Genomic DNA, 27,512 nt, shown 5'->3' on the forward strand with positions numbered 1-27,512 from the left:
TCTGAGGCCGCCAGCTGACAATGAGAGTCATCTGTCTACATTTCGATGAGGACGCATGCGTGTCACTGAGCCACAGGCAGGTCAACTGGCCTCGGCCTTCCAGAAAATCCCTGTCTGAATGGGACAACTAGGACGCGTGGTCACCACCTCACAGATGGTCCCTTCTGAGTGGGAATGACCAAGACCCACTTAGTCTCAAGGACATGGTCTCGGCCTTAGATGAGAAAACACGTTGCCAGGCCATTATCTTATGTATTTATTGCTTCTGACTTACTGTATTCCATCTTTTCTCACTCTCCCCAAACAGAACATTCTAGATTATGGTGGACTCGCCCATTGCATGGGTCTCCATCTACCTCAGGGTCAGAAGCATTATGGTCCTTATACCACAGGGTGCCTGGTGGTTATAACAACAGTGGTTGAGTGAACCTTCTAGAAGTGGAATGGAATCAGTCAGGTGACACTCATTTGCAGCAGCAGGAGGCCCTGGCATCCCATAATCTCTCTGTTTTTGTCCCTCGCTCTCTTTCTATTCCAAATAACTAAGTTTTTTTAAAATTTTTTATTTATTTATTTGAGAGCGACAGACACAGAGAGAAAGACAGATAGAGGGAGAGAGAGAGAGAGAACGGGCACGCCGGGGCTTCCAGCCTCTGCAAACAAACTCCAGACACATGTGCCCCCTTGTGCATCTGGCTAACGTGGGACCTGGGGAACCGAGCCTCGAACCGGGGTCCTTAGGCTTCACAGGCAAGCGCCTAACCGCTAAGCCATCTCTCCAGCCCAAGTTTTATTGTTTTAAGAGAAAGGATATTAACATTCCAGTAAAAACGTCCAGTCCCAGCACTGCCATCCCAAGCACAGGCTGTTGGGCTTCTCTTTTCTTAGTAACTAGGACTTTACCTCTTTACTGGGATAATTGGACAGCTCCGGAAAGAACACCTCGGGACACTGAGCCCTTGGAGGCCACTCAAAACTCTCCCACTAACCCACCCAATAATTCTAGGAACTTAGTGTCAAAAATCCTGAAATGAGATCATGAAAAAAAAATTCAGAAAATTACAAAGTATAATAAAAGCAGCTCTTTCATTTCGTTAATAATCAGCTGTGTTTCCTCTGTGATGTTCTCAAATGCCATGAAGTAGGCACTTGGGTCCAGACACAAAGACACGACTCAAAAAAAAAAAAAAAGATAAATAAATAAAACCCCAAAACAAGGAGCTTTTATTCAACGGTGAAACAACTGACTATTTGTGGCTAAAATAATATTTATGTGAAATGCATGTGAAGAGGTCTAAAGTTTGATTTCCATAACACTCTTTCAAGGAGAATGAAATGCAACAGAGCTCTGTAATACTGTGTTTGCATCAATAAAAAAAAAAGAAACAGATTATTTTCTTCTTCAATACGCACAATACTTACACCATTGCAGCTAGACTGAGCTGAGCATCCTATAAGCAAATAGAATTCAAATGACAGGACCCTAATTCCTTTGCAAGCTTTAATCAAAGATTTGCATAACTGCTCTTGATCTCAAAGTTCATGCAGTCCCCATAAAGGGACGCATGTGCCCAGCTGAGTATTGCCTGAGGACATGAGGACAGTTTTTTTTTTTTTTTTTTTAACTTATTTATCTATTTGAGAGCAACAGACACAGAGAGAAAGACAGATAGAGGGAGAGAGAGAGAATGGGCGCGCCAGGGCTTCCAGCCTCTGCAAACGAACTCCAGACGCGTGCGCCCCCTTGTGCATCTGGCTAACGTGGGGCCTGGGGAACCGAGCCTCGAACCGGGGTCCTTAGGCTTCACAGGCCAGTGCTTAACCGCTAAGCCATCTCTCCAGCCCGTGAGGACAGTTTTAAGCTCAGCTCACGATGTCCTAAACTCTGTAAGCCAGTGGAGAACTGTTCTTTTTACCAGAGCAGAAGGGGTTACAGGTAGCACCCCTCCTACAAACCCCATCGCCTTCTCCAAACATCACATTCTGACTCTGGGGCAATGGAGGGCATTCTGCTGCGTAGGACAAGCCGCTTTGGGTGGGAAGCAGGGGAGATGGCAACAGAACCAGTGCGGTGGCACTGGCTGGCATTCTTCTCATTTTTGGGATGTCACAGTTTGCATTGTTCTTTTCTTTTCAGGGAGAAGGGAACTTTGGAATGCGGGGTGCATTCTCAGAATACTACGGCACAAACAAAAACTGTAACATGATTGAATCTTCCAGACCACTAAGAAAAGCTGGAATTTCATTCCACTGTAGAGAGGTGGCTTTTCAGCCAAACCGACGGTGAAAATGGTGCCTGCTTTGGATCCCAGGAACCATGAGTTCTGAGTGCTGGATTCAGGGCTGCACTGCATGAGGTTCCTCTGATTGGTAACCATGTCAATGACCTTTTTGAAGAAGCATAGGAAAAATGAACTACGGGAAGGGGAAGTGAAAAGAGGGTAAGGAAAACTCTGCTCTCAGCCTTTCCCCTGTCCAGTGACTGGGCCACAAGGCCGTGCAGTCATGCAGTCATTGTTGCTCTATTGCTTCTCTGTTTTTTGGTGTTTTTTTTTTTTTTTTTTTTTGGTTTTTCGAGGTAGGGTCTCACTCTAGCCCAGGCTGACCTGGAATTCACTATGCAGTCTCAGGGTGGCCTCGAACTCATGGTGATCCTCCCACCTCTGCCTCCCGAGTGCCGGGATTAAAGGCATGCGCCACCATGCCCACCATTCTCTGTTTTTTGTAATTTTTATTTATTTGAGAGTGACAGACAGAGAGTGAGAAAGAGGCAGATAAAGAGAAAGAATGGGCGCGCCAGGGCCTCCAGCCACTGCCAATGAACTCCAGATGCGTGCGCCCCCTTGTGCATCTGGCTAACATGGGTCCTGGGGAATCGAACCGGGGGCCTTTGGCTTTGCATGCAAGAGCCTTAACCACTAAGTCATCCCCCCAGCCCATTCTTCTCTGTTGTTTTTGAGAAGGATTATCACTGCTTCCCAGGCTGTCTTGGGATTCTGGGGCTCCAGAGGTCCTCCTGGCTCAGCCTCCCCGAGGAGCCTGGATGCCAGGCTGACGCCAACGCTCCACCTCACGGCAGTCAGTTCTGCTGTAGCAAGCAAATTCTATTTCAATGGAACACGGGCCACTTAAGACACTAGGTGAATTTATCATTATACTTCATGTAGCCTGAAAGAAAGTGTGATTTATCTTTCTCAGAATATATGGCGCTTGCAATTTATCTCTGTTTGTTTTAACATGTTAAAAATCTAAAGGTGTGTGGTGGCACACGCCTTTAATCCCAGCATTCAGGAGGCAGAGGTAGGAGGATCGCTGTGATTTTGAGATCACCCTAAGACTACATAGTGAATTCCAGGTTAGCTTGGACTAGAGTGAGACTCTACATCGAAAAACAAACAAACAAACAAAAAACCACACAAACAACAACAACAACAAAATCCCTCCAATCCACACAGTCTGACCAAAATTTGCTATTATTCTCAATCCATTAAAACTCAAACTACATGAAGTATAACAAGATGATTCCATGTGACCTTACTTATTTTCTTCATTTTATTTCTTTGTATCACTTTAGTTGATTGATTGCTTTCTCTGACTCAAGGGTAGATTTCCTCCTGGGAACAAATTATACTATTCTATAGATCTTGTTTAATTTGTAAATACCAATAGCCAAAGGTCTAGAACATGTGTCAATTTTTTAAAAATATTTTATTTATTTATTTGAGAGAGAAATAGGAAGAGGCAGAGAGAAAGACAGAATGGTCGCGCCAGGGCCTCCAGCCCCCGAAAACAAACTTCAGATGCATGCACCCCCTTGTGCATCTGGCTAAAGTGGGTCCTGGAGAATCAAACCAGGGTCCTTAGGTTTCATAGGCAAACGCCTTAGCCACTAAGTCATTTGCCCTGTTCCCATGCATATAAATTTTTATTCAGCAGAAGCAATTCTCCTTTCATTTTCTAGTATATTTATTACTCCTCTCCAAGTAGTAATAATATACTAGAAAAAAAAACCTGGATTCTTTGAAGATTAAGGGCTTGAATAGTAGGCAGCAGAAAAATCTCTGGACAAATGAAATAATCGTCATGCTGCCCCTAACACACAGGGAACTCCAAGAGACTGCAGTCCACAGAATGGAAGAGAATTAACTTGGTGTTTTCTAAAGCTTGTGAAACAAATACATAAGGAAGTTCCCAGGAAAATGCAAAAATATTGATAGGAGCTGGGTGTGGCGGCGCACTCCTTTAATCTCAGCACTCGAGAGGAAGGGGCAGAGTTAGGAGGATCGCCATGAGTTCAAGGCCACCCTGAGACTCTATAGTGAATTCCAGGTCAGCCTGGGCTAGAGTTGTTAAAAAAAAAATCTTTTTTGATAGGGAGAACAAAAATAATCAAAACGACAAATGTAGAAATTGCCAATGTTTTTATTATCTGAAAACCTAAGTCATATGCCCCCTAGCAGATTGATGTTTGGAGTGCCTTGCAATGATTTTTGGTGGCAACTTCTGTCTGGGCAAGGGCCAGGCAAGGTGCTTGACTTCCTTCCAGCATGCAGAAAAGCCCACTTAGAAAAGAATGACCCTGCCCTTCAAATCAATAGCAGTGAACATGATAAAATGGAGCTCACCGTCCTGGGAATGGGCTTTGCATTCACTCGTCCAGAACTGCTAACCTCCACCTTGAGAGCTTCACCAAGAGGGCACCGGTATTGACAAGAAACCAGGGGCACAGCTGCCAGCCCGGTGCTGGATAAAACAATGGCAGCGTAAGGGCCACAGGGCAGAGACAAGGCTGACAACTGAGGAAGAGCGAGAATGGGAACTTGAACCCGTGTTAAAGAAAAGGTGAGGCGCTGTGGGCAGGAGGTAAGAGATGGGAAGGACAGCATACAGATCTTGTGGGAGGAAAGGAAGGTGTGGGACCTCGGTGTTGCTGAGCTGAAAAGTGCTATTGCTGAATCCACAAGGCGTAGCAAGAAAGAAAAGGAGCGAAAGTCAAAAGGTGCAAAGTACAGAGAAGAAAAAAAGGAAAGAGAGAGAGAGAGAAGAGTACCCAGGCCTGGTGGAAGGCCCCAGTTTCACCAACACAGGCACTCTTTTCATTTAAAAAAATTATTTGCATTTACTTATTTATTTATTTGACAGAGAGAAAGAGGGAGAGAGAGAGAATGGGCACGCCTGGCCTCCAGCCACTGCATATGAACTGCAGACATGTGCGCCCCCCTGTGCATCTGGCTTATGCGGTCCTGGGGAATCGAGCCTGGGTCCTTTGACTTTGCAGGCAAACACTGCTAAGCCATCCTTCCAGCCCCCACAGGCGCTCTTTTAAAGCTGAAACTCTGGCTAGAAAGCCAAGCGTGTTCCATCAACAAATGCTTGCTATGTCTCCATCCCTACCCCGTGTAACTTATTTCCCCCACCACCTCACTGCTCAGGACATAGGGTCTTGTGGCAAGATGTGATTTTATATATATACACACATATATGATTAAATATATATAATAGTATATTATAATATATAATATATTTAAAGCTATAATGTATAATGTATTAACAACATAATATATATTACATATATTATGTTATACATATCATACAATAATATAAATATTATTAATAAATAATATATAGTATAATGTAATATAATATTATTTAATATGTTATATATGATTACATTTTATAATATAATTAACAATATAATATTATATAATGTATATTATATATTATGATATATATATATCTCCCCATTGAAACATCCGAGGGGGAAAGGACAGATCACAAGGTTTGGGAAGCACCTGATCCCACCCACTAAGGCTATGTCAGCAAGCATCAATGGATGGGAGACAGCAGCTCCCCAGGGTGCTGCCTGCCCGTCCCTGGTGCAGGAAAACCCAAGCTGCTGCTTCTTTTCTCTTTTTTCCTATAAGCCAACAGGAAGTAAAATACCTCACCAAGCTCAACCTTGGTGGAATCATTTCTCTGGTGTGCTGCGGGCGAAGGCTAGATAAACACCCTCTGCCAAACATCTTCTTCATGGTTCACCAAACTCACCAAGACGGTTAGAAAGTCACACGTTTCCGGGGATGCTGGAATAGACCATGTAGCGTATTTTTGCCGACCAGGAGCCATCATTATATATATTGTGTGTGTGTGTTTCAATGACTTATCCGGGCCATTTCCAGGGATTAAACATGTCCTGGTAAATCGTCTCCCTGGATTTCTTGCCACCTGCTTCCCTTCTTCTTCCTCTCCAAGTACTTTGTCTTGCCTGGTTGACTATCGGGGAAGCTGATGATGAAGTCACCCACCCGAGATGCGCGTTCATGTCTTATTCTCCGTCATCCTGTTGGCCCCGGAGTGGACGGCTCAGTGGACAGAGTGTGCCGCTCACAAGGGGGAGCACCTGCACTAGGGTCCCCCAGATGTCCACTGACCGGGTATTTCAGCATTCGGGTGGCCCTGAACCCACAGAGGGCCTGCTTCTCTGAGCGCCTGGCCTCGTCCTGCAGACCAGAGGGCAATTCCCCACAGGAAAAGGGCACTGTGGCCCCAAGGGAGGCAGTGACCTGAGCCTGGGAGCCTGCTGCGAGGGATCCGCTCCAGAGGAGGCAAGGGCGGTTGTCTCAAAGACACAGAAAGTGCTGGAAAGACAAACTCTGCTGCCTGCTCCTGAACCTTGGTGGTGCAAAAGCTGCCCGCTGGCCGTAGGTTTGCAAAAGCTGCATTTCCGCATCGGGAGATGTCACTAAGACTTTCCCTGGGAACTTTGGTGTTGGGGGAGGGGGCAGTGTGTACATTTCAGCATTAAAAGAAACAGAACCAGGGCTGGGGAGATGGCTTAGCGGTTAAGTGCCTGCCTGTGAAGCCTAAGGACCCCGGTTCGAGGCTCGCTTCCCCAGGACCCATGTTAGCCAGATGCACAAGGGGGTGCACGCGTCTGGAGTTCGTTTGCAGTGGCTGGAGGCCCTGGTGCGCCCATCCTCTCTCTCTCTCTCTCTCTCTCTGTCTCTTTTGCTTTCTGTCTGTAACTCTTAAATAAATAAATAAAATTAAAAAAAAAAAAAAGAAACAGAACCAATTACCAGGACATGTGGAGATAAATCCTTAAGAATAATTCTAGACTGATTTCTGTTGCAGTAATTTCACTGGGCAAATGCCAACTATCTGACTGGCATGTAGACCCTAAGGTTGGAAACTCAGTATTTAAAAATACTACTACTAATAAAATAAATAAATATCTTTTAAAAATCAGTTTCTTCTTATAGTTAAGTACAAAGTATGAACAAGAGCTCTTCAATATTATTTTTAACTTTCATGTTTGCGTGCTTGTGCGTGTTGCACACCGTCCCAGTGAGTTTCATTTCTAAAGGCTGAAGGTCCGAACACCAGATCTCGTATCCCAACCCTCTGTGAAAATGATCGGTGGTGGGCTGGAGAGATGGCTTAGTGGTTAAGCGCTTGCCTGTGAAGCCTAAGGACCCCGGTTCGAGGCTCGATTCCCCAGGACCCACGTTAGCCAGATGCAAAAGGGGGCGCATGTGTCTGGAGTTTGTTGCAGTGGCTAGAAGCCCTGGCGCGCCCATTTCTCTCTCTCTCTCTCTGCGTCACTCTCAAATAAATAAGAATGAACAAAAAAATTTAAAGAAAATGATCGGTTGCTATGGCTGATTTCACCCTAAAAACCTGAGCACCTGACGTATGCATAGTTTCTCTTCGTAGGCCACATGTGTCCAGACATCAATGAGCTTTCAACGACCATTCAAAACAGGGTGGGACTGCTCCGTCCTTCCTACCTTTGACTTGCCCTTGCTGTAACAGGCCTTCTTGGCAGCTTCGTCACAATCCCACTCCACAGCCTGTGGAAAAGCACAAAGCAAACACATCTGTTATAGTTGTGAGTTTAAAAAAAAAAAAAAAAAAGATCAAGAGCGCACTAGACTCTAGACTGGACCGTATGCGTGCGGCCCAGCGCCAACAGATACACACACCAGGACAGAATTCACACCAAACACAAGTGGCCAAGCCGTGGGCTTAGGTTTGGCCTTTAAATAAAGGCATTTGAACAGCTCACTCCCTACTTAGCTGGTTCCTAATTGGACCAGTGGGACATATGGCTGCAGTCGGTGTTAGAGAGCCAGGATCATTTTAGAGACACCACAGTGCAGACCCTGACGAGGGAGGAAGGCAAACTTGAAAATAAAACGTGAACGTTTATTGAAAACCCACCGTGTGTCATTCACACCTATCACGATGAGTGACTTTGCACACACACCCTCATTGCCAAGATAAGCAGCCACACAGCAATAGCTCGTGTGAGGCACACAGCCGTCATTTTCTCCAACGCCAGCAACTTCTGTTGTTAGCTCTGACTACCTATCTACAGCCAGGGCATTTGATTTTTCTCAAACTTTCCGAACTTAACTTAAGCTGATTCATTGATCTGTAAATCGTCACGTCTGCAGTCACAAAGAGGAACCCTGAATGGGTAAGATAATACTGCCTGACTCAAGGGGAACACTGTGAAAGCAAATTTTAGCATTTGAATTTTTTCTTTTGGTTCTTTTATTTATTTTTGGGTTTTCGAGGTAGGGTCTCACTCTAGCCTAGGCTGACCTGGAATTCACTATGGAGTCTCAGGGTGGCCTTGAACACACAGCGATCCACCTACCTCTGCCTCCCGAGTGCTGGGATTAAAGGTGTGTGCCACCACGCCCTGCTGAATTTTTTTTTTTCTTTTCTACTGATTTAAGGTGTGCAGAACTTTTAAGGTAAAGAATGCTTCCCAGTTCCTGCTATGCTCTTAAAGTTAAGTTTGCCTTTATCACTAGAACGGCACTTCTGAATAATTCGTTAATTTTGCACCAGTTCAATGAATTCTCACAAGGCATTAGGAGAGGCAATGGGGATTTGCAAATTCCAAATAACGAGCCCCAGATATAAACTAAACTAAAACAAACATGCGCGTAAATACAGCCTTTGCCCTTATCGCCAGTAACATGGCTTTCCCAGCTCTCCTAAATGATAAAGTCAGATATCTCTAAACACATCGGAGCCCAAGTCAGAATGTATTGCTTCCTGGACAACTTGTCTTATTGAGCAAAGATGACTTCATGAGAAAAGTAATGCCAAGAGAGTCCCTTTGGTATCCTTTAAACAGAAACAACACGGTAACTATTGCCCTTCTGCAGACACGGAGAATTTTACCAGTGTGCGCCTCTGATAAAAGAATGTGCTAATTCATTTTGTGATTTTCTTTGTTTTCTTTTTCTGTTGATTGGATGCTTAAAGGGGCAGTGACTCTGTAGGCAAAGTGTCTGATGGCACGAATGGCCTTGACTCCTATCCATGATAGCATAAATTTTCACCAAAGAACTGAAAATACCAAGAAAACAAAGGAGTTTCAGACATTGGTGTAGTCAGAGACACAATAAGTCAAAACAAATGCACTGGGTTAGTCTGTCTTGACCTCTAATATTTTCCTTTCTTAGATTTATTAAAAAAAAAAAAAAAGTAAGCCGGGCGTGGGGGCGCGTGCCTTTAATCCCAGCACTTGGGAGGCAGAGGTAAGAGGATCGCCATGAGTTTGAGGTCAGCCTGAGACTACATAGTGAATTCCAGGTCAGCCTGGACCAGAGTGAGACCCTACCTCGGAAAACAAACAACAACAACAACAAAAACCCCTCACTCAATTGTTACTATTTAAAGTAAAATGTCTATGCCTTTACATTTATTTAAACTTAAGAGAGGACTGATACACTATGCTATAGCTTTTCCATAGTGGAGAACTTAATAAGTTTAGTTTCACAGTAGCCAAAGAGTTAAAGGCATATATTAGAAAGAGAAATTAGGGAGCTAGAGAGATGGCTTAGCGGTTAAGGCACTTGCCTGCAAAGCCAAAGGACCTAGGTTCAGTTCCCCAGGACCCACGTAAGCCAGATGCACAAGGGGGCACACACATCTGGAGTTTGTTTGCAGTGGAAGGAGGCCCTGGTGCGCCCATTCTCTCTCTCTTTCTGTCTGTCTCTTTCCCTCTCTTGCTCTCTCAAATAAATATTTAAGAAAAAGAAACAGAAATTAGTACTATAGTTATGTGAAAACTATTCAGTAAAATACTTTAGCTGGGCTGGAGAGATGGCTTAGCGGTTAAAGCGCTTGCCTGTGAAGCCTAAGGACCCCGGTTCGAGGCTCGGTTCCCCAGGTCCCACGTTAGCCAGATGCACAAGGGGGCGCACGCGTCTGGAGTTCGTTTGCAGAGGCTGGAAGCCCTGGCGCGCCCATTCTCTCTCTCTCCCTCTCTCTGTCTTTCTCTCTGTGTCTGTCGCTCTCAAATAAATAAATAAATAAAAATTTATAAAAAAAAAAAATACTTTAGCTGCAGAGGCATTCACAGTAGCTCTCATAATATTATTTATTTTAATTAATTAATTTGATAACTTCCATGATTATAAACAATATCCCATGGTAATTCCCTCTCTACCCCCACTTTCCACTTTGAAACTCCACTCTCCATCATATCCCCTCCCCGTCTCAATCAGTCTCTCTTTTATTGTGATGTCACAGTCTTTTCTTCCTATTCGGATGGTCTTGTGTAGGTAGGGTCATGATATCATTTAAAGTTAAATATTGCCTCAGGCAGGGAAGATTACAAGTTTAAAGCCTCCCCCAGGCTACAGTGCTACGGGATAAGTTCAAGGCCAGCCTGAGTGACCTAATGAGAGATGTTGATTTCAAATAAAAGTAAAAGATAAGGCTGGGGGGAGGGGCGGTAGGTCTCAGTGGCAGAGCTCTTGCCTAGCAAGTGTGGGGCCCTCAATTTAATCCATATCATCGCAAAAGATATTAATGGTGTCTTGAGTCAACACAAGAGCTCTGAGGAGCAGGGTCAGCCCCGGGGTTCAGATAAGACTATGCATCAAATATCAAAACTGCTTTAGCTGCCTCTGCTGCAGAGGGAACACGCCGCCAGCTCGGCCCACATGTTCAAGATAAATATTGGCCGAGGACCAGAAGTGGGAAGTCATAGAAAGAGAAGTATGAGAGTTTTCATAAATATTTCATTACTTTATCCAGAATACCAAAGAACAGAAAACAGCGAGTGCACACACAAGTTTATTAGAGCCACAAAAAAAAAAAAAAAAAAATAGGACAAATCTTATAGGTTTTTCTGCAGAAAGTGATTGAAAGTGGAGAAGCTGTGTTCCCGAGGCATTTTCATCTCAGTGTCACCCGGTGCATCGACAATATCCTAATCCCAAATTAATTGCAAACCGTGACGGGATAGCTTTGTTGTGGTCCATCGGAAGAAGAAGGAGAGACAATTTTATGCGAACAATGAAAGTTTACATAGTGCAGAAGCAGTTAGGGGAGACAGTTAGCTGAACGTTACAGACCTGTAAAAGTAAACGGACTTGCAAAGGCGGTGTTTTGTCTATTTTAACTCAGTTGGAATACAGAGCATTTGGTATCATTCATTCTGGAATTTTGGGGTACATTTTTTTAAAGCCTTATTTTTATTTATTTGAGAGAGAGAGAGAGAGAGAGAGAGAGAGAGAGAGGGAGAGAGAAAGAATGGGCATACCAGGGCCTTCAGCCACTGCAAACGAATTCCAGATGCGTGCGCCCCCTTGTACATCTGGCTTATGTGGGTCCTGGGGCATCGAACCGGGATCTTTTGGCTTTGCAGGCAAATGCCTTAGCCGCTAAGCCATCTCTCCAGTCCTTACATTCACTTTGGTTAAGGTTCTATCTTCATAGGTTTAACTCACACTTATCCCCTATATACATGTATCTTACATACTTACTTACATCCACTGATGGTGGGAACACAAACTAGTACATCTGTTATGAAGATCAGTATGGAAATACCCCCAAATTAGAAATAGCGCATTCATATGATGCAGTTATACTACTCCATAATAAAACGTTGTTTGTTTTTGTTTTTGTTTTTTCTAGGTTACATTAGAATTAGGGGATTCAGATTAATCTCATGGTGTTTTTCTTTTCAGCAAACTAAACGTCTTCTGTTGGATCAACTGGCAGCTACGGGGAAAAAAAACAAAAAACAAAAAACAAAAAAACATGTTTCCATAGGAGATACTGGTATCAATGGGATACCGTGGAGCCAGGCCTTATTTCTGTGGGGTTTTCACTCTGTTGTTTTCACTTAGCTTCTGATTTAATCTGGTTATAACTTCCTTTATTATGGAAGACAGATGCTCTTCAATGAAAGCATATTTATTCAAATTTTATTCTAGTCTCAATGAAACATATATATATATATATATATATATATATATTATTTTGGAACAAAATCCATTATATCCATGTTTATACCTATCTTCAGATTCACTTTAGATACTTTTCTGTCCGCTGAAACCTATTTTCCATGTTTCAGTACAACTCAGTCTTATTTCCTGGGTCTCTTCCTTTTAAACAAATCTTTAACTTGGGTCATGTTCTGCTGTTTTATTGGCACACGAGCCCTCGAGGGAACAGGGATGCTAATCAGGCACTCTGCCGTTCCGTTCCGTGCACACTGCACTCCACAGCCATGGGCATGCACGGGCCATATTGTTGTGACTTGGCTGGTTGATGAAACAGTGAGTCTGAAACATCTGTATTCATAAAGGAACAAAGATTTTATTTAAATTTTTTTTTTTTTTTTTTGAGAGCGACAGACACAGAGAGAAAGACAGATAGAGGGAGAGAGAGAGAATGGGCGCGCCAGGGCTTCCAGCCTCTGCAAACGAACTCCAGACGCGTGCGCCCCCTTGTGCATCTGGCTAACGTGGGTCCTGAGGAATCGAGCCTCGAACCGGGGTCCTTAGGCTTCACAGGCAAGCGCTTAACCGCTAAGCCATCTCTTCAGCCCAAAGGAACAAAGATTTATACTTTCGCCCTACTGCTTTTCTGTGGAGACACGTAAACAAGATCTGTGACATTAAACAGTTCACGGGAGTGCTGCTTTATTCAATACCTACCAAGACCGAGGCGCTCGGCTAGATAACGGCTGACGGAAGATGGGCAGATAAGATCACATGCGTGCAGATACTAATTTGCAATCAGGGATGAGTTGAGTCCATCAGTCTAGACAGCGTCACGTGAGTTCTGGGCTGAACCAGCGTGCTCTTTTGAGCAGCTGCATGCTGCCCATCTCAAGTCCAGCCATGTGCCTGGGCTTGCAGATCCTCTCACATGTACAAGCAGCAGACACTGCTTGTAGAGCTTCAGAAAGCCCAAGGATAACAGGACCGTGCTCTGGTTACAGCAAATTTAGCTGTGACTTCAAGAATCAGTCGGTGATAGGCTCTTTTTAAAAGTTTTTTTATTTTTATTTTTATTTATTTATTTGAGAGCAACAGGCGGAGAGAGAGAGAATGGGTGAGCCAAGGCCTCCAGCCCTGCAAACGAACTCCAGATGCATGCGCCCCCTTGTGCATCTGGCTAACGTGGGTCCTGGGGAATTGAGCCTCGAACCGGGGTCCTTAGGCTTCACAGGCAAGCGCTTAACCGCTAAGCCATCTCTCCAGCCCAATAGGCTCTTTTTAATCTACTAGTTACATTCCTATAAGCCCACATCGTCAGGAAGACTCAAACAAAGCTGTGCATCGTCGCATCCCACAGCACAAGGAGTAATGACATGGGGACCAGTAGTGACGCATCCTTTTCATAAAAATCAAGGGAACAGCATCGAGACAGATGGGCCACTGCGCTTTCGGCAGATGGCTCGGCTAATTAGATACTGGCAAAGGATAACATTGAAACAACAAAAAAACAGCTTAATTACACAGCACCAAATATTAGCCACCACCTGAGGGCTTATTTTTCACATGTTTGTATCCATATTCTTATGTCATGCAATGTCATCAACAGAAAAAAAAAAAAAACTGTCAGGGAATGTGCGGCTGTGACTTGCTCAAAATCAGCAAAACTCATGTGAGTTGAAACTTGAAACAAGTGTGCATTTTAAAGTATTTATATATTTATTTGCCAGCAGAGAGATAGAGATAGAGAGAAGACAGACAGACAGGGAGAGAGAGAATGGGCGCACTAGGGCCTCCAGCCACTGCAGACGAACTCCAGACGCGTGCGCCCCCTTGTGCATCTGGTTAGCGTGGGTCCTGGGGAATTGAACCTGGGTCCTTTGGCTTCACAGGCAAATGCCTTAACTGCTGAGCCATCTCTCCAGCCCAGCAAGCATGTATTTTATGTGACTTCAGTATCTTATCACACTGACTAACCTTGAACATGGGTGAGCTTGACTCACAATGTGAGTGGCTTGCCTGTCCATTTCACCTCAAGCGGCAATAGAAACATGTCCTTAAATGCTACCAAGATCTGAGAAGTTGAGTTACTTTGGGAAGATGTGTTCCGTATTCGTTCCCCCTACATCTTAGGGGATGTCAGCTGTCCACGTCAAATATAAGCAAGCCTAATGCCTTTCTACTGGCGAGATCTTTAAACCAGACACGAGAAGGAAACCTCCTATAACTTTTGTACTGGTTCTTGTTAATGTTGGCGTGTTTTTTAATTCTTATTATAGTAACATCCACACAAAATTCATGGATACAGCTTAATCTTAGAGAGGCCAGAAGTGGGCATTAAAACATTAAAAAATAAATAAAAAAAATTAAAAAACAATGCTGGCAACCCTCCCCAGCTCTACCCCAGAGCCAACTGCACCGGGGCAGGAGGCCAGGCTGCTGCCGTCCTTACAAACCCGCAGCACCTCAAAGAATCACTGATAGCAATTATTGCTCAACACGCAGCTGTGTAAAAGTGAGTGGCTAGGGTGCTGGGTGCCAGGGATGGAGGGTGCCCCGGGATACTCCTCCAGGGAGCTCCATGGACGGAATAGACGGGTGAGCCTTTGAGCTGTTGGGTGAGCTCACCACGCACTGCACATCCGGGCAAATGCCACCTAGGATTTCTCCTCCAAGCACTGCAGTTCCCTGTGCCAATGGGACAAGGAACACGTAGACACATGCTCCATAACAGGGGAGGGAAACATCCAAGCCGGGGTTCACGGACTCTCTAGTGCCAAATGCATTCATTTAAGTAGCATTTTAAATACAGCTATAAGGGCTGGAGAGATGGGTTAGTGGTTAAGCGCTTGCCTGTGAAGCCTAAGGACCCCGGTTCGAGGCTCGATTCCCCAGGACCCACGTGAGCCAGATGCACAAGGGGGCGAACGCGTCTGGAGTTCATTTGTTCTCTTGCATAGGCCCTGGCGTGCCCATTCTCTCTCTCTTTCTGTCTCTCCCTCTTTCTCTCTCTGTCTGTTGCTCTCAAATAAATAAATAATAATAAACAAAAAAATTTTAATACAGCTGGGAGAGATCAAGGTGGTGTCAGGTCAAAGTCATGGTGTCCCATGAAATCCCTAGGAAAATGTGAAGTCAAGAGAGACATGAGTCACCACCACACTCTCCAGTGACCTACATGTTTTGGTCGCCTACTTCTGAGAGCAGGGACATTTATACACACTAAGAAATAAAAAAAATAAATAAATAAAGCAACCTTTGAATTTGAATTTTAGTTATTTGGGAGTATAATCTGAAATGACATTGGACCTTACTCCCTCCCCTCCAGCCCCTACTAAGGACAAGAAACGTCAGACAATGTGATAGTGAAATTATTTCAGTGAAAGTTTCCAAAGAATACAATTGATTGACTAGTGTCAATTCTTTCTTATTTAAACTTTTTATTTTTATGTATTGATTTGCGAGAGAGAGATAGAGGCAGAGAGAGGGAGAGAAAGAAAGGGCTCACCAGGGCCTCCAGCCACTGCAAACGAACTCCAAGACACGTGCACTACCTTATGCATCTGGCTAACGTGGGTCCTGGGGAATCGAACGGGGTCCTTTGCCTTTGTAGGCAAACGCCTTAACAGCTAAGCCATCCCTCCAGGCCAAATGTCAATAATTCTTAAAGGACAAAGCTGCATGTGAAGTGTGTGATGTTCTTGAAGCATTTCTAAAGTCCTGCAGTCACAGGATCCTCATCATCTAACTGATTTAGTGCTTTAAGGAAACGGGTGACTTGGGTGAGTGACATCAAGTCTGGAGACAATGTGATAAAACAGACTGGGGAGCTGGAGAGATGGCTTAGCAGCTAAGCGCTTGCCTGTGAAGCCTAAGGACCCTGGTTCAAGGCTCGATTCCCCAGGACCCATGTTAGCCAGATGCACAAGGGGGTGCACGCATCTGGAGTTCGTTTACAGTGGCTGGAGGCCCTGGTGCGCCCATTCTCTCTCTTTCGCTCTCTCTCTCTATCTGCCTCTCTCTCTCCCTGTCACTCTCAAATAAATAAATAAAAATGAACAAAAAAATAAAAAAAATAAAAGCAGATTGGATTCCAGTAGACTTGCTCCTCAGTGCTGAGAAAAAAAGGACATGATGTCGGAGGACACTGTACTCGCTAGTCCAGATCTACAGTGATGATGGCCGGACATTCAGCCCTTAAAGGACCATGGGACTTCAGGTGTGGCTCCTAACGAAAGCTATGCTTCCAAACTTAGGTGGCGCACTTGCCTGGGATTTCAAGGTATTCCTGGCTCCCAACCTTCAAATAACTTATTTTCATAGACTCAAGTAGAGTTGCTTTGATAAATGGCACTTTGTCCAATTTGTCAGCCTAAATTTAGTGGGAAAAAAAAATCCAATTACTAGAGGAATAGCTATTTTATACATGGATTTTCTGAAAGCACTGGCACATAAGTAACCCAAGTGAAAGTCAATCACATGTGGGATAGAAAGAGTGACATCAGGGGGGACTGAGTCCCCACGACTGTTCTGCCTGTATGAAATTTCCCAAATGCATTTGGGTGGGGAAAAAAAATCATAGTTTCTAATGTTACATTTTCTTAAATGATAAAACATTTCATTATGTCCTTGTTACATAGATAACAACAGCCAAAGGCCACAAAATGTAATTGTAGTGTTTGCCAGAAACTGGAGAGCTACATCAAAAACTCAAAGGAGAGAGTGAGAGATGGCTCAGTGGTCAAAGGCACTTGCTTGGGAAGCTTGACCATCTGGGTTTGATTCCCCAGTATCCATGTTAATTCAGGTGCACAAAGTGGCACGTGCATCTGGAGTTCGTTTGCAGTGACAGGAGTTGCTGGAGTTCACATTTTCTCTCTTACCCACTTCCTCTCTCTCTCTCTCTTTTTGGTTTTTGAAGGTAGGGTCTCAGTCTAGCCCAGGCTGACCTGGAATTCACTATGTAGCCTCAGGGGTCGCCTTGAACTCACAGTGATTCTCCTACCTCTGCCTCCTGAATGCTGGGATTAAAGGTGTGCACCACCACGCCTGACCTCTCTCTCTCTCTTTGAAAAGAAAAACAAAACCTAAAAACTGAAAGTAGATGTTTTTTCTTGAGATGGTGTTTATTCTTTTTTGTAAAATTATTTATTTATTTGAGAGAGAGAGAGAGAGAATGGGCACGCCAGGGCCTCCAGCCAATGCAAACGAACTCCAGACGCGTGCGCCCCCTTGCGCATCTGGCTAACGTGGGTCCTGGGGAACCAAGCCTCGAACCGGGGTCCTTAGGCTTCACAGGCAAGCGCTTAACCGCTAAGCCATCTCTCCAGCCCAGATGATGTCCATTCTGCATATAGAGAGAGGTAGGAAAAGGAGTAGTCGGTTAATAAATAGGAGGTTGTGAAAAATACCAGACAAGAGATGAGCCGAGACAAACGGAAAACTTCAAGAGACACTAACATGAAGGCTTCCAAACATGTATATAAATGAATGTCAAAGCCACCTATTGGTGTGAGACACCCTGCTGGGATAAAAGACTTGGTACAAAGAAGTCTATCTTCACGAGGCTCTCTAGGATGTGGTACTGGCCCACGCTTTCTCCCACGCACACACCTGTTGGCCACTAGCAATCGCAAAACGTAACAAGACAGCCCGGCCCTAATACAGAAATAGATTTTCTGGTCGTATGATGAAAATTCCTTTGGTGATACAGGAGCTCCCAAGGGAATGCATCTGAGCAGTCCTGTGAAGGACCACGCTCTGTTTTGAGGCAGCTGTAGAGAGAGGATGCCAGTAAGGACGGCATGAACACAAGTGTTAGAGGAGAAATCGTGTAAGCCTCTGTCTGGCTCACAGCTTTGTTTTGTTCTTAGGTGATTCCAATGCTGTCTTTTTTTTGTATTTCAAATTTTTATTAGCAACTTCCATGATTATAAAAACTATCCCATGAAATACACTCCCTCCCCCAACTTCCCCCTTTGAAACTCCACTCTCCATCATATGCCCTCCCCCTCTCAATCAGTCTCCCTTTTATTTTGATGTCATGATCTTTTCCTCCTATTATGAGGGTCTTGTGTAGGTAGTGTCAGGCACTGTGAGGTCATGGATATCCAGGCCATTTTGGGTCTGGAGGAGCACGTTGTAAGGAGTCCTACCCTTCCTTTGGCTCTTACATTCTTTCCGCCACCTCTTCCACAATGGACCCTGAGCCTTGGAAGGTGTGATAGAGATATTACAGTACTGTTTTATTTCATTAACATTAATAATTTTTTAATGATTTCAGCAGGAATGAAATGTAAAGTCCACAAGATCAGATTCACCATTTTGAGGATCATTATTGTGCATTTTGGCTAAATCTTAATGAAAATCCTCTAGGTGAACTCTCATCTTAATAGTCCATATAAAGACAAAAATAGGGGTATGTTTTCAGTTTTTAGTTACTTATTTACTTATTTATTTGGTTTCTCAAGGTAGGGTCTCACTCTAGCTTAGGCTGACCTGGAATTCACTATGGAGTCTCAGAGTAGCTTTGAACTCATAGCAATCCTACCTCTGCCTCCCAAGTGCTGGGATTAAGTGCACCATCATGCCCATCTTTTTAAAATTTATTTTTATTTATCCAATAGAGAGAGAGAGAGAGAGAGAGAGAGAGAGAGAGAATGGGCACGCCAGGGCCTCTAGCCACTGCAAAGGAATTCCACACACATGTGCCACCGTGTGCATCTGGCTTATGTGGGACCTGCAGAATTGAACCTGGGTCCTTAGGCTTCGCAGGCAAGCGTCTTAACCACTAAGCCATCTCTCTCTCCAGCCCTGTTTTTAGTTTTTCTGTGAATATTTTTCTAAGAAACTAACTTCAGGAAAATAAACCCTTTTGAAACCTGATCAACCCATCTCTTAAGTTACAACAGGCACTCTGGACTAGCTAGAGTGTCTACAAAGATCAAATGATGCATGTATACCAGGGAGTCATTATACGCTCACTGAACCCCTCGGAATTTATTATTCAAATTGCAAAGGCTTTCTTCCTGAAGTTCGTCCTAGACAGAAACTGAGCTTACTTGCACCTTGAGAATGTGCTAGTCTATTTGTTCTCAAGATATTTGGAACTAGCAGGGCGTGGTGGCGCATGCCTTTAATTCCAGCACTGGGGAGGCAGAGGTAGGAGGATTGCCGTGAGTTCGAGGCCACCCTGAGACTACATAGTGAATTCCAGGTCAGCCCGGGCTAGAGGGAGACCCTACCTCAAAAAACCAACAACAACAACAAAAAAAGATGTTTGGAAGTATGCAGCACTATTATTGCAAACTTTTCTTTTCAGCTAAGAGAAATGAAATAATTGAAATGTGTCTTCTAGTGTATACCTGGCCAGTCACATTCGTTCTTAGGTTTTTTTTTTTTAATTTTTTTAATAGGTTTTTTGGGGCATGTGTGTTTTTGAGGGGACAGGCATGGTATATACACATATGAGTGCACATGTATGCGTGAACATACACACTAACCATCCTCATGCTTCCTTGTGACGGGCTTTCCCGCTGAACCTGGAGCTGCCATTCCTTTTGGTCAGAGCTGGCCCCTGCACCTCACAGCATGGCAGTCAAAGGCATGCACCCATGCCCAGCAGTTTACGTGGCGGGTGCCGGGGAAGCAAACTCAGGGTACACCAGGCCCTCACGAAGGCACAATAAGTGTCTTTACATGCTCCGCCATTTCCCCAGTAATTGCTCTCTTCATGTTAAACTTCTGTGCAAAAACATTATTTATAGCATTGCTTGCAACTTTACCACAATGTTAAGAGGAAACATAATCAAACATTATTGATATCTCCACCACTGTCACAATTTTATAAATATCCACATAAGCTTATGATTGAGGCATTTAGGATGAACCGGCTCCTGAAAGTTAAAGGCAGGAATAACCGACGTCGGCCCTTCCAGTCCCCACTTTGCTAGACATCAGAGAAGCTGGCTTCTCCTTATCTCTTGCCTAAAGGAGGTCCCTAGATCTGTTTTTTCCACAAACAACCTGAAACCCCCTCCTGGGTGGGAGTTCCCCTTTTCTAGAATTTAAATCTAGTCCTGACATTGTAGGTGGCTAAGTCCAGAATTTGGTGTCCTAAGTGGCCTCTCCCAAAGCCAGCCTTATAGCCCAGAGCAATCCGATTTTAATTCTTTAAATTCATAAGGCAAGAATCCAGGGTACCCTAAATTTGTTAGTGTGTTGGGGTGTTGCCAAGGAACCTCTAAACTCCCATTTCATAATATCAAATAACTAAAACCAATTATATGATTTTATCATTCACTTTTTCAAAAATGGTTCTTTCTTTTATGGCATGAACTGATTATTTATAGTTCAGTAAAAAAGTATTAAAATATTATTTCTATTAATAAAGTCTTTATTGAAAAAAAGAGCTCTGCCTAAAACCTTTTTAAAAATTATGCAGGCCAACCATGGTGGTGCACGCCTTTAATCCCAGCACTCGGGAGGCAGAGATAGGAGGATGGCCGTGAGTTCGAGGTCACCCTGAGACGACGTAGTGAATTCCAGGTCAGCCTGGGCCAGAGAGAGACCCTACCTCGAAAAACAAAAATCAACAACAACAAACAAACAAACAAACAAAAATTATGCAGGCCAAAGTTGATTCAATGTAAAAACAAGAGTTGGTGGTTTATTTGTAAGGTCTAAGGCATTTTGAGAGCTAATGCAAGCTTTCTACCTTTACCACGAATCAAACTGAATTTCACACTCCCCACTTCCATTTTCAACAGCTCCCTTGCCATGTGATTAGCCATGGTTGGCAATTAACTCTCAGATGTTAAAACGTTACCCAACTTCCCGCGAAATGAATTTGATTTTTTTGTTTGTTTGTTTGTTTTTCGAGGTAGGGTCTCACTCTAGCCCAGGCTGAACTGGAATTCACTATGGAGTCTCAGGGTGGCCTCGAACTCTCGGAGATCCTCCTACCTCTGCCTCCCGAGCGCCGGGATTAAAGGCGTGCGCCACCGCCATGCCCGGCATGAATTTGATTTTAAAGTGAATTAGCTGTCTAGAGTAATGAGCTTTGCTGCATGGCTCTGAGTAGAGTCTACCAACACAAACTGCTTTGGATCTACGGCAGGTTGGAAAATATTTTGTCACCAGCAACCCTTGATCCCGTGAATGTGGCTTATATGACAAAGAAAGGCTATGTGTGTGACTGCGTTAAGAATTTCGCAGTGAGGTAGAGAGATATGACATGCAGGAAGGACAGACAATGTGAACGTGGACACAGAGTCCGGAGTTGACCTAACCACAAGCAGGAAGCCTGGCTATTACCCGAAGCATCAGGAAGCCGAAAATGGTCTCCTCAAGAAACTTTGCAGAGCCAAAAACAACTTGACCCCTTCAATTCAGCCCCCCAGGAACCATTTCTAACTTCCAAGAAAGAGAGACGAGGTTCTATTGTCACCAGCCACCAAGCACGTGGTAACTAACTTGTTCCAGCAACACCAAGAAGCTGATATAGACGTGAACCACACGTGAGGCCTGCTCACACACAAATAACTTTTAAGGTCATAAAGTGGATGGGTTTGCCTCAGTGGTGTACGTCGGAATATGTCACCTCAGAATGAGAGACTGGCATAAAGATGATTTGGAGCTGACTGTTTTGAGACATATCAAACACAGGGGGAGTTATGAAGTCAGAGCAGCTGTCCTTTTGTGAGAAGAATTTATGTTTATTTAAAGGTTACTCTCTGTGTGTCTGGAAGAATAGCATCTTAGCAAGTGTGTCTGGTCCTAGGCAGAAGGGTGTCTTTATCAATGGAGAAGACTAGAAGTGCATAACAAATCCATTTCTTGTTTATTTATTTATTTATTTACTTATTTATTTATTTGAGAGTGGCAGAGAGAGAAAGAGGAAGAGAGAGAGAGAGAGAGAGAGAGAGAGAGAGAGAGAGAGAGCAGAGTAGGTGTGCCAGGGCCTCTGATCACTGCAAATGAACTCCAGACACATGCACTCCCTTGTACATCTGGCTAACGTGGATCCTGGGGAATCGAGCCTTGAACCGGGGTCCTTAGGCTTCACAGGCAAGCACTTAACCGCTAAGCCATCTCTGCAGCCCCAAATCCATTTCTTTATCTTTGCTTCCTCAAACTGCACCTCCCTCACACTACCCTTCCTTGGGTTAACCAGGGATAGGATTGGAACTCAAATTCTAAGCCATGTCTTTAGATTTCCTCCTCTCTCTGGATATCTCCCATGTATATGCAATAAACTTGTTGTTCTTTCTTCTAGAATATGCCTCTTATCACAGGAAATCTGGCTGAAAACATCTAAAAAGCAGAAGAAACTACGTTTTCCTCCCATTTATTACAAATTAGAAAGATTAGCCAGGCATGGCGGCGCACGCCTTTAATCCCAGCACTGGGGAGGCAGAGGTAGGAGGATCTCTGAGAGTTCGAGGCCACCCTGAGACTCCATAGTGAATTCCAGTTCAGCCTGGGCCAGAGTGAGACCCTGCCGAGAAAAACCAACAAAATAAATAAATAAATAAATAAGAAAGATACAGTGACTGGTATCGCAGAGCTGCATGCTTGAGAGAATTGAAGAGCAACTCCTAACACAGATGTGGAGAGGAAGGCCGGGCCTCAAAGGGTTTCCTCGAGCATGCATGGGGTGATCAGATCCAGGGGGAAGGAGCAGTGTGCAGTGACTCAGAGGGAGTCATCGTGAGGAAGGGTGGAGTGCATGGAGGCGTGGGCCCAAAAGCAAGTGGGCTGAGAAATGGGGCTGCTATGTGCCCTTACAGGAAGGTAGGTGTTAGGTCTGGGCAGGCTCCCAAAAATGGAGTCGCCAAGGACAGCGGGATGGTGACGGACACAGAGAAGTGGGTCATCCACATTCCTCAAGAGATCGCACAGCCATTCGCTCTTCCTTGCCTAGCAATGCCCCACCATGATTTCCTGCCCCCTTATCTGGTAATTCGCCCGGTCACCGATCAGGTCCCACGCCCTAGCTATTTGAAATGGCTGATGTACAGAACAAAGGAGTTCTTTTGCCTTCCTCATCTTCCCCCCGCAAACTGAAGAGCCCTATGAAGCCCACTTTCTGGAATCTCAGGTTGGCTGTGCTCTGCTCCTGAGAGCCAGTCCTGGCAACTCGTGTGTGTCCCCCCCCCCCCCCCGCTTGAATGAAAGCTTCCATCTTTGCCTTAGAGCAGTTTGTATGGTTTTGGACACTCCTGTGCAGCTCCAAAAATATTTCAAGAGGTCAGGTGTGTGTGTGTGTGTGTGTGTGTGTGCGTGTGTGCGCGCGCGCACGCATACACGCACACTGAAAGAAAAACAATCCGCAGATAGCCGGGCATGGTGGCACACGCCTTTTTAATCCCAGCACTCAGGAGGCAGAGATGGGAGGATCGCCATGAGTTCGAGGCCACCCTGAGACGACATAGTGAATTCCAGATCAGCCTGGGCTAGAGTGAGACCCTACCTCGAACCCCCCCCCAAAAAAAAGAAAAGAAAAAAAAATCCATGGATAAGATTTTAAGCAAAACATTGTCCCAAAGAGACTGGTAACAGAGAAGGACATTTCAGAAAACACTTGGAACTTAGCCATGGGGGGCAGTGAAGAGAAGTGTGCTATGCGGCCATACACTGCAGGCAACCAGTTGCCAGGGAACTGGAGGGCACAAGAAGCAATGCATAAATAGCAACCTACTAGCCAAAAGGGCACCGTCCTTTGACAAGTTAAAAACATGGATGGAGAAAAGCCATGGAAGTCACTCTGGTTTATCATACCATGAAACTAATTCCCATACCTGCTAAAGCAGGCTCTGGCTGTTGCCAGGAGTAATAACATAAGCCACTGTAGTGTTAGTTAGCAGACAGATAGCTATCCTGCAGTCCTGTATGAAGAAACACATAAAAGAGCCAGGCGTGGTGGCGCACGCCTTCAGTCCCAGCACTGGGGAGGCAGAGGTAGGAGGATCGCTGTGAGTTCGAGGCCACCCTGACACTCCATCGTAAATTCCGGCTCATCCTGGGCTACAGCGAGATCCTACCTCAAAAATCCAATAATAATAATAATAATAATAATAATAATAGGTAAATACTTGATGAAAAAGTCCAAATTCATGTAACATTTTGGTCACTATACTTCTTAGAGAAAACACACATTTTGGCTCACTGGTAATAAATTCTGTCTTTCAAAATATATGGAAAAACTACACAACAAGAAAAACTATGTTAACCCCATGAAAGTTCCCTCTAACATCATAGGAATTCAAAGTAGTTCGGCCCAAGACCTTCTTTTCCCAAGTCACATCATAATGATTTATTAGAATTCCATGACCTAAGGCGAGCAAAGGAAATGATATAAAAATATGACATAAACAGGAATGAAGAACGAGGGTAAATTTGTAACTCCTGACTTGCAGAACATCTGGCTAAGCCAAAGATGTCAAAATTTATGCGGGGAAACCTAAGAAAATCAGGACAAAAAAATGAGTTTATCATGTTGATGTGTTTTAGATTTATTTCAGGGCTGGAGAGATGGCTTAACGGTTAAGTGCTTGCCTGCGAAGCCGAAGGACCCCGGTTCGAGGCTCGACTCCCCAGGACCCACGTTAGCCAGATGCACAAGGGGGTGCACGTGTCTGGAGTTCGTTTGCAGAGGCTGGAGGCCCTGGTGCACCCATTCTATCTCTCTTCTCGACCTCTTTCTGTCTGTGTGCTTGCAAATAAAAATAAATAAATAAAAAGATTTATTTCAGATTTTCACATATGCAGAAATATACCGAGAAAGCACATATTCCTTTTTCCTCCAAATTATACAAGTAAGGACATCGCACCTTAACCAAACAACACGAGAATTCTCCGTAGAGTTCTAGCTCAAGTGCGTTCCAATTACAATTCTCGTTCTCTCAATAGGAAAACTTCAATGCTACGTGTAAGGAACCCTGAGGCTGACTTATTCAAATTGCCACTGTGAATGGGATACACCACCACGGCCTTTCAGATCAGCACAGTGAGATAGGCTCAAAATATAAGTGTGTCCCACAGAAACCCATGCATCAGGAAGGGTGTGATGCCACGTTACAAGCAACTAGTACGTGGTATTCTAGGGGAATCAGTCCAGGAGGCTCACATGCTGAGAAAAGAGGATGAACCAGCTCTTGCTAGGAAAGCAGATTGGTGTCTTTCTGTCCTTCATATCCCACTGTGTCTTCCCAGGAACCTGGGCCATCCACCTACAGGTTATATTCAAAAGTGACGCATGTAGAACAAAGGTGCCCTATAGGTTGACGTGGACTATGAACTCTGGCTTGAGGCTCCGATATCTTTTTTTTTTTTTTGGAGGTAGGGTCTCACTCAAGCTCAGGCTGACCTGAAAATTCACTATGTAGTCTCAGGGTGGCCTTGAACTCATGGCGATCCTCCTACCTCTGCCTCCCAAGCGCTGGGATTAAAGGTGTGCATCACAACGCCCAGCGAGGCCAAAGGACCCAGGTTCGATTCTCCAAGACCCACGTAAGCCAGATGCACAAGGGGGCACACATGTCTGGAGTTCGTTTGTAGTGGCTGGAGGTCCTGATGTGCCCACTCTCTCTCTCTCTCTTTCTGCCTGCCTCTTTCTCTGTCTGTTGCTCTCAAAATAAATAAATAAAAATAAACAAAAACAATTTTTTAAAATTTTTTTGAAATTTATTTATTTGAGAACGACAGACACAGAGAGAAAGACAGATAGAGGGAGAGAGAGAGAATGGGCGCGCCAGGGCTACCAACCTCGGCAAACGAACTCCAGATGCATGCGTCCCCTTGTGCATCTGGCTAACGTGGGACCTGGGGAACCGAGCCTCGAACCGGGGTCCTTAGGCTTCACAGGCAAGCGCTTAACCGCTAAGCCATCTCTCCAGCCCCCAAAACAATTTTTTAAAAAAGAAAACGTCTGGAAAGATATTTGTCTCCTCTTGTCTTCATTACTGAGACTTAGACAAAATTATAATGGCATCTATGTCCACTCCATCTAATCATGTCTTTGAAAGTGTTGGGTATATTCTCTCCCCTATCTGGGCTCTGAAAATACACTTAAAACCAAAAAACTTCATTGAATTCTATGCACTTATCAAACCCACCTGAAATCACACCAAACGGATAATAAGTACCCATGTATTTTCACAGGGAAGTAGGGATATAGTCCCATCTTATGACATGTCACATTTGGGTTAAAGTTTATGAAACATTACTCAGGAATCAAAACTGAGTTTGCAATGCCACATTAGAGGGAATAAAGAAAGAAAAAAAACGGGCTGGAGGGATGGCTTAGTGGTTAAGGCATTTTCCTGCAAAGCCAAAGGACCCAGGTTCGATTCCCCAGGGCCCAAGTTAGCCAGATGCACAAGGGGGTGCACTCATCTGGAGTTCGTTTGCAGTGACTGGAGGCTCTGGTGCACCCATTCTCTCTCTGTCTCTCTCTCCCTGTTAAATAAATAAAAATAATAAAGAAAGGAAAACAGCCCCACAAAACCATCATGACAGCTGCTAAGTACCATGGAGACAGATTGCCTATGTCCTAGAGATGGAAGGAGCATCAAAACCAAGACGGTACCCTTGAAGCTTCAACTGGACATTATGAGATTCTCTGTTCTTCCTGCGTGCTTGCTCAAGCGGAAGGTACACGCCACTGCCTTTCTCCCACAGCGCGGAGCCAAGATGACCTGAGGTCCCTGGAGTTTCCCCAAACCATCGCATTCCCCTAACGACGTCACCATGTCCTGCAGTCATCATGTGGAAACGGCCCTCCCAGAGCAAGCTTCGAGGGTCTTAGTGCTGCCCACTGGGTGGGTGGTTTAGGATGCCATCATGCCCTCACAGAGCTCTGCTGGCTCTGAAGGAAGCAACGTGAACAGCTGTGTGCCTCAGTTCCCCTGACCCTCAGGTTCCATAAAGCTACAGCGTTAAGCACAAGCTCCATTGACTTTTGTGTTTCCAAACGTGCCCACTTTCTCCCTGTCTTTCCAACTATGCTCTCACTCCAGGGGGGCGGGGGAAGACTGATTTAATGAATTATGACGGCAGATAATCAGGGCTCTTAATTGTTGTCTTAGGATTATTGTGTCTGTGAAAATCATACTGCATGGGCATGCAGTCAGGCAGCAATTACAAAATGTTTAATTGCTTCTTAACTTTGAAACAATTCCTGGTTTTGAAAACTAGCTTAGCATACTCAAAGACTAAATCTGCAACGATCTCCTATGAGATTTTGACAGA

At 44.5% G+C, this 27,512-nt stretch overlaps 1 protein-coding gene across 4 annotated transcripts in view; it reads right to left on the minus strand.

Moving 5' to 3' along the window:
* The window catches only part of Sema5a (semaphorin 5A), a 567,085-nt gene that overhangs the window by 164,824 nt on the left and 374,749 nt on the right, over positions 1-27,512 (minus strand). For all 4 annotated transcript variants that reach the window (XM_045139346.1, XM_045139343.1, XM_045139344.1 and 1 more), the window contains one exon: positions 7,791-7,853. In XM_045139346.1, coding sequence (XP_044995281.1) covers positions 7,791-7,853 — 63 coding nt within the window. The remainder of the gene's footprint in view (positions 1-7,790; positions 7,854-27,512) is intronic.

Source organism: Jaculus jaculus, chromosome 21 (genome assembly GCF_020740685.1).
Source record: "Jaculus jaculus isolate mJacJac1 chromosome 21, mJacJac1.mat.Y.cur, whole genome shotgun sequence".
NCBI lineage: Eukaryota > Metazoa > Chordata > Mammalia > Rodentia > Dipodidae > Jaculus > Jaculus jaculus.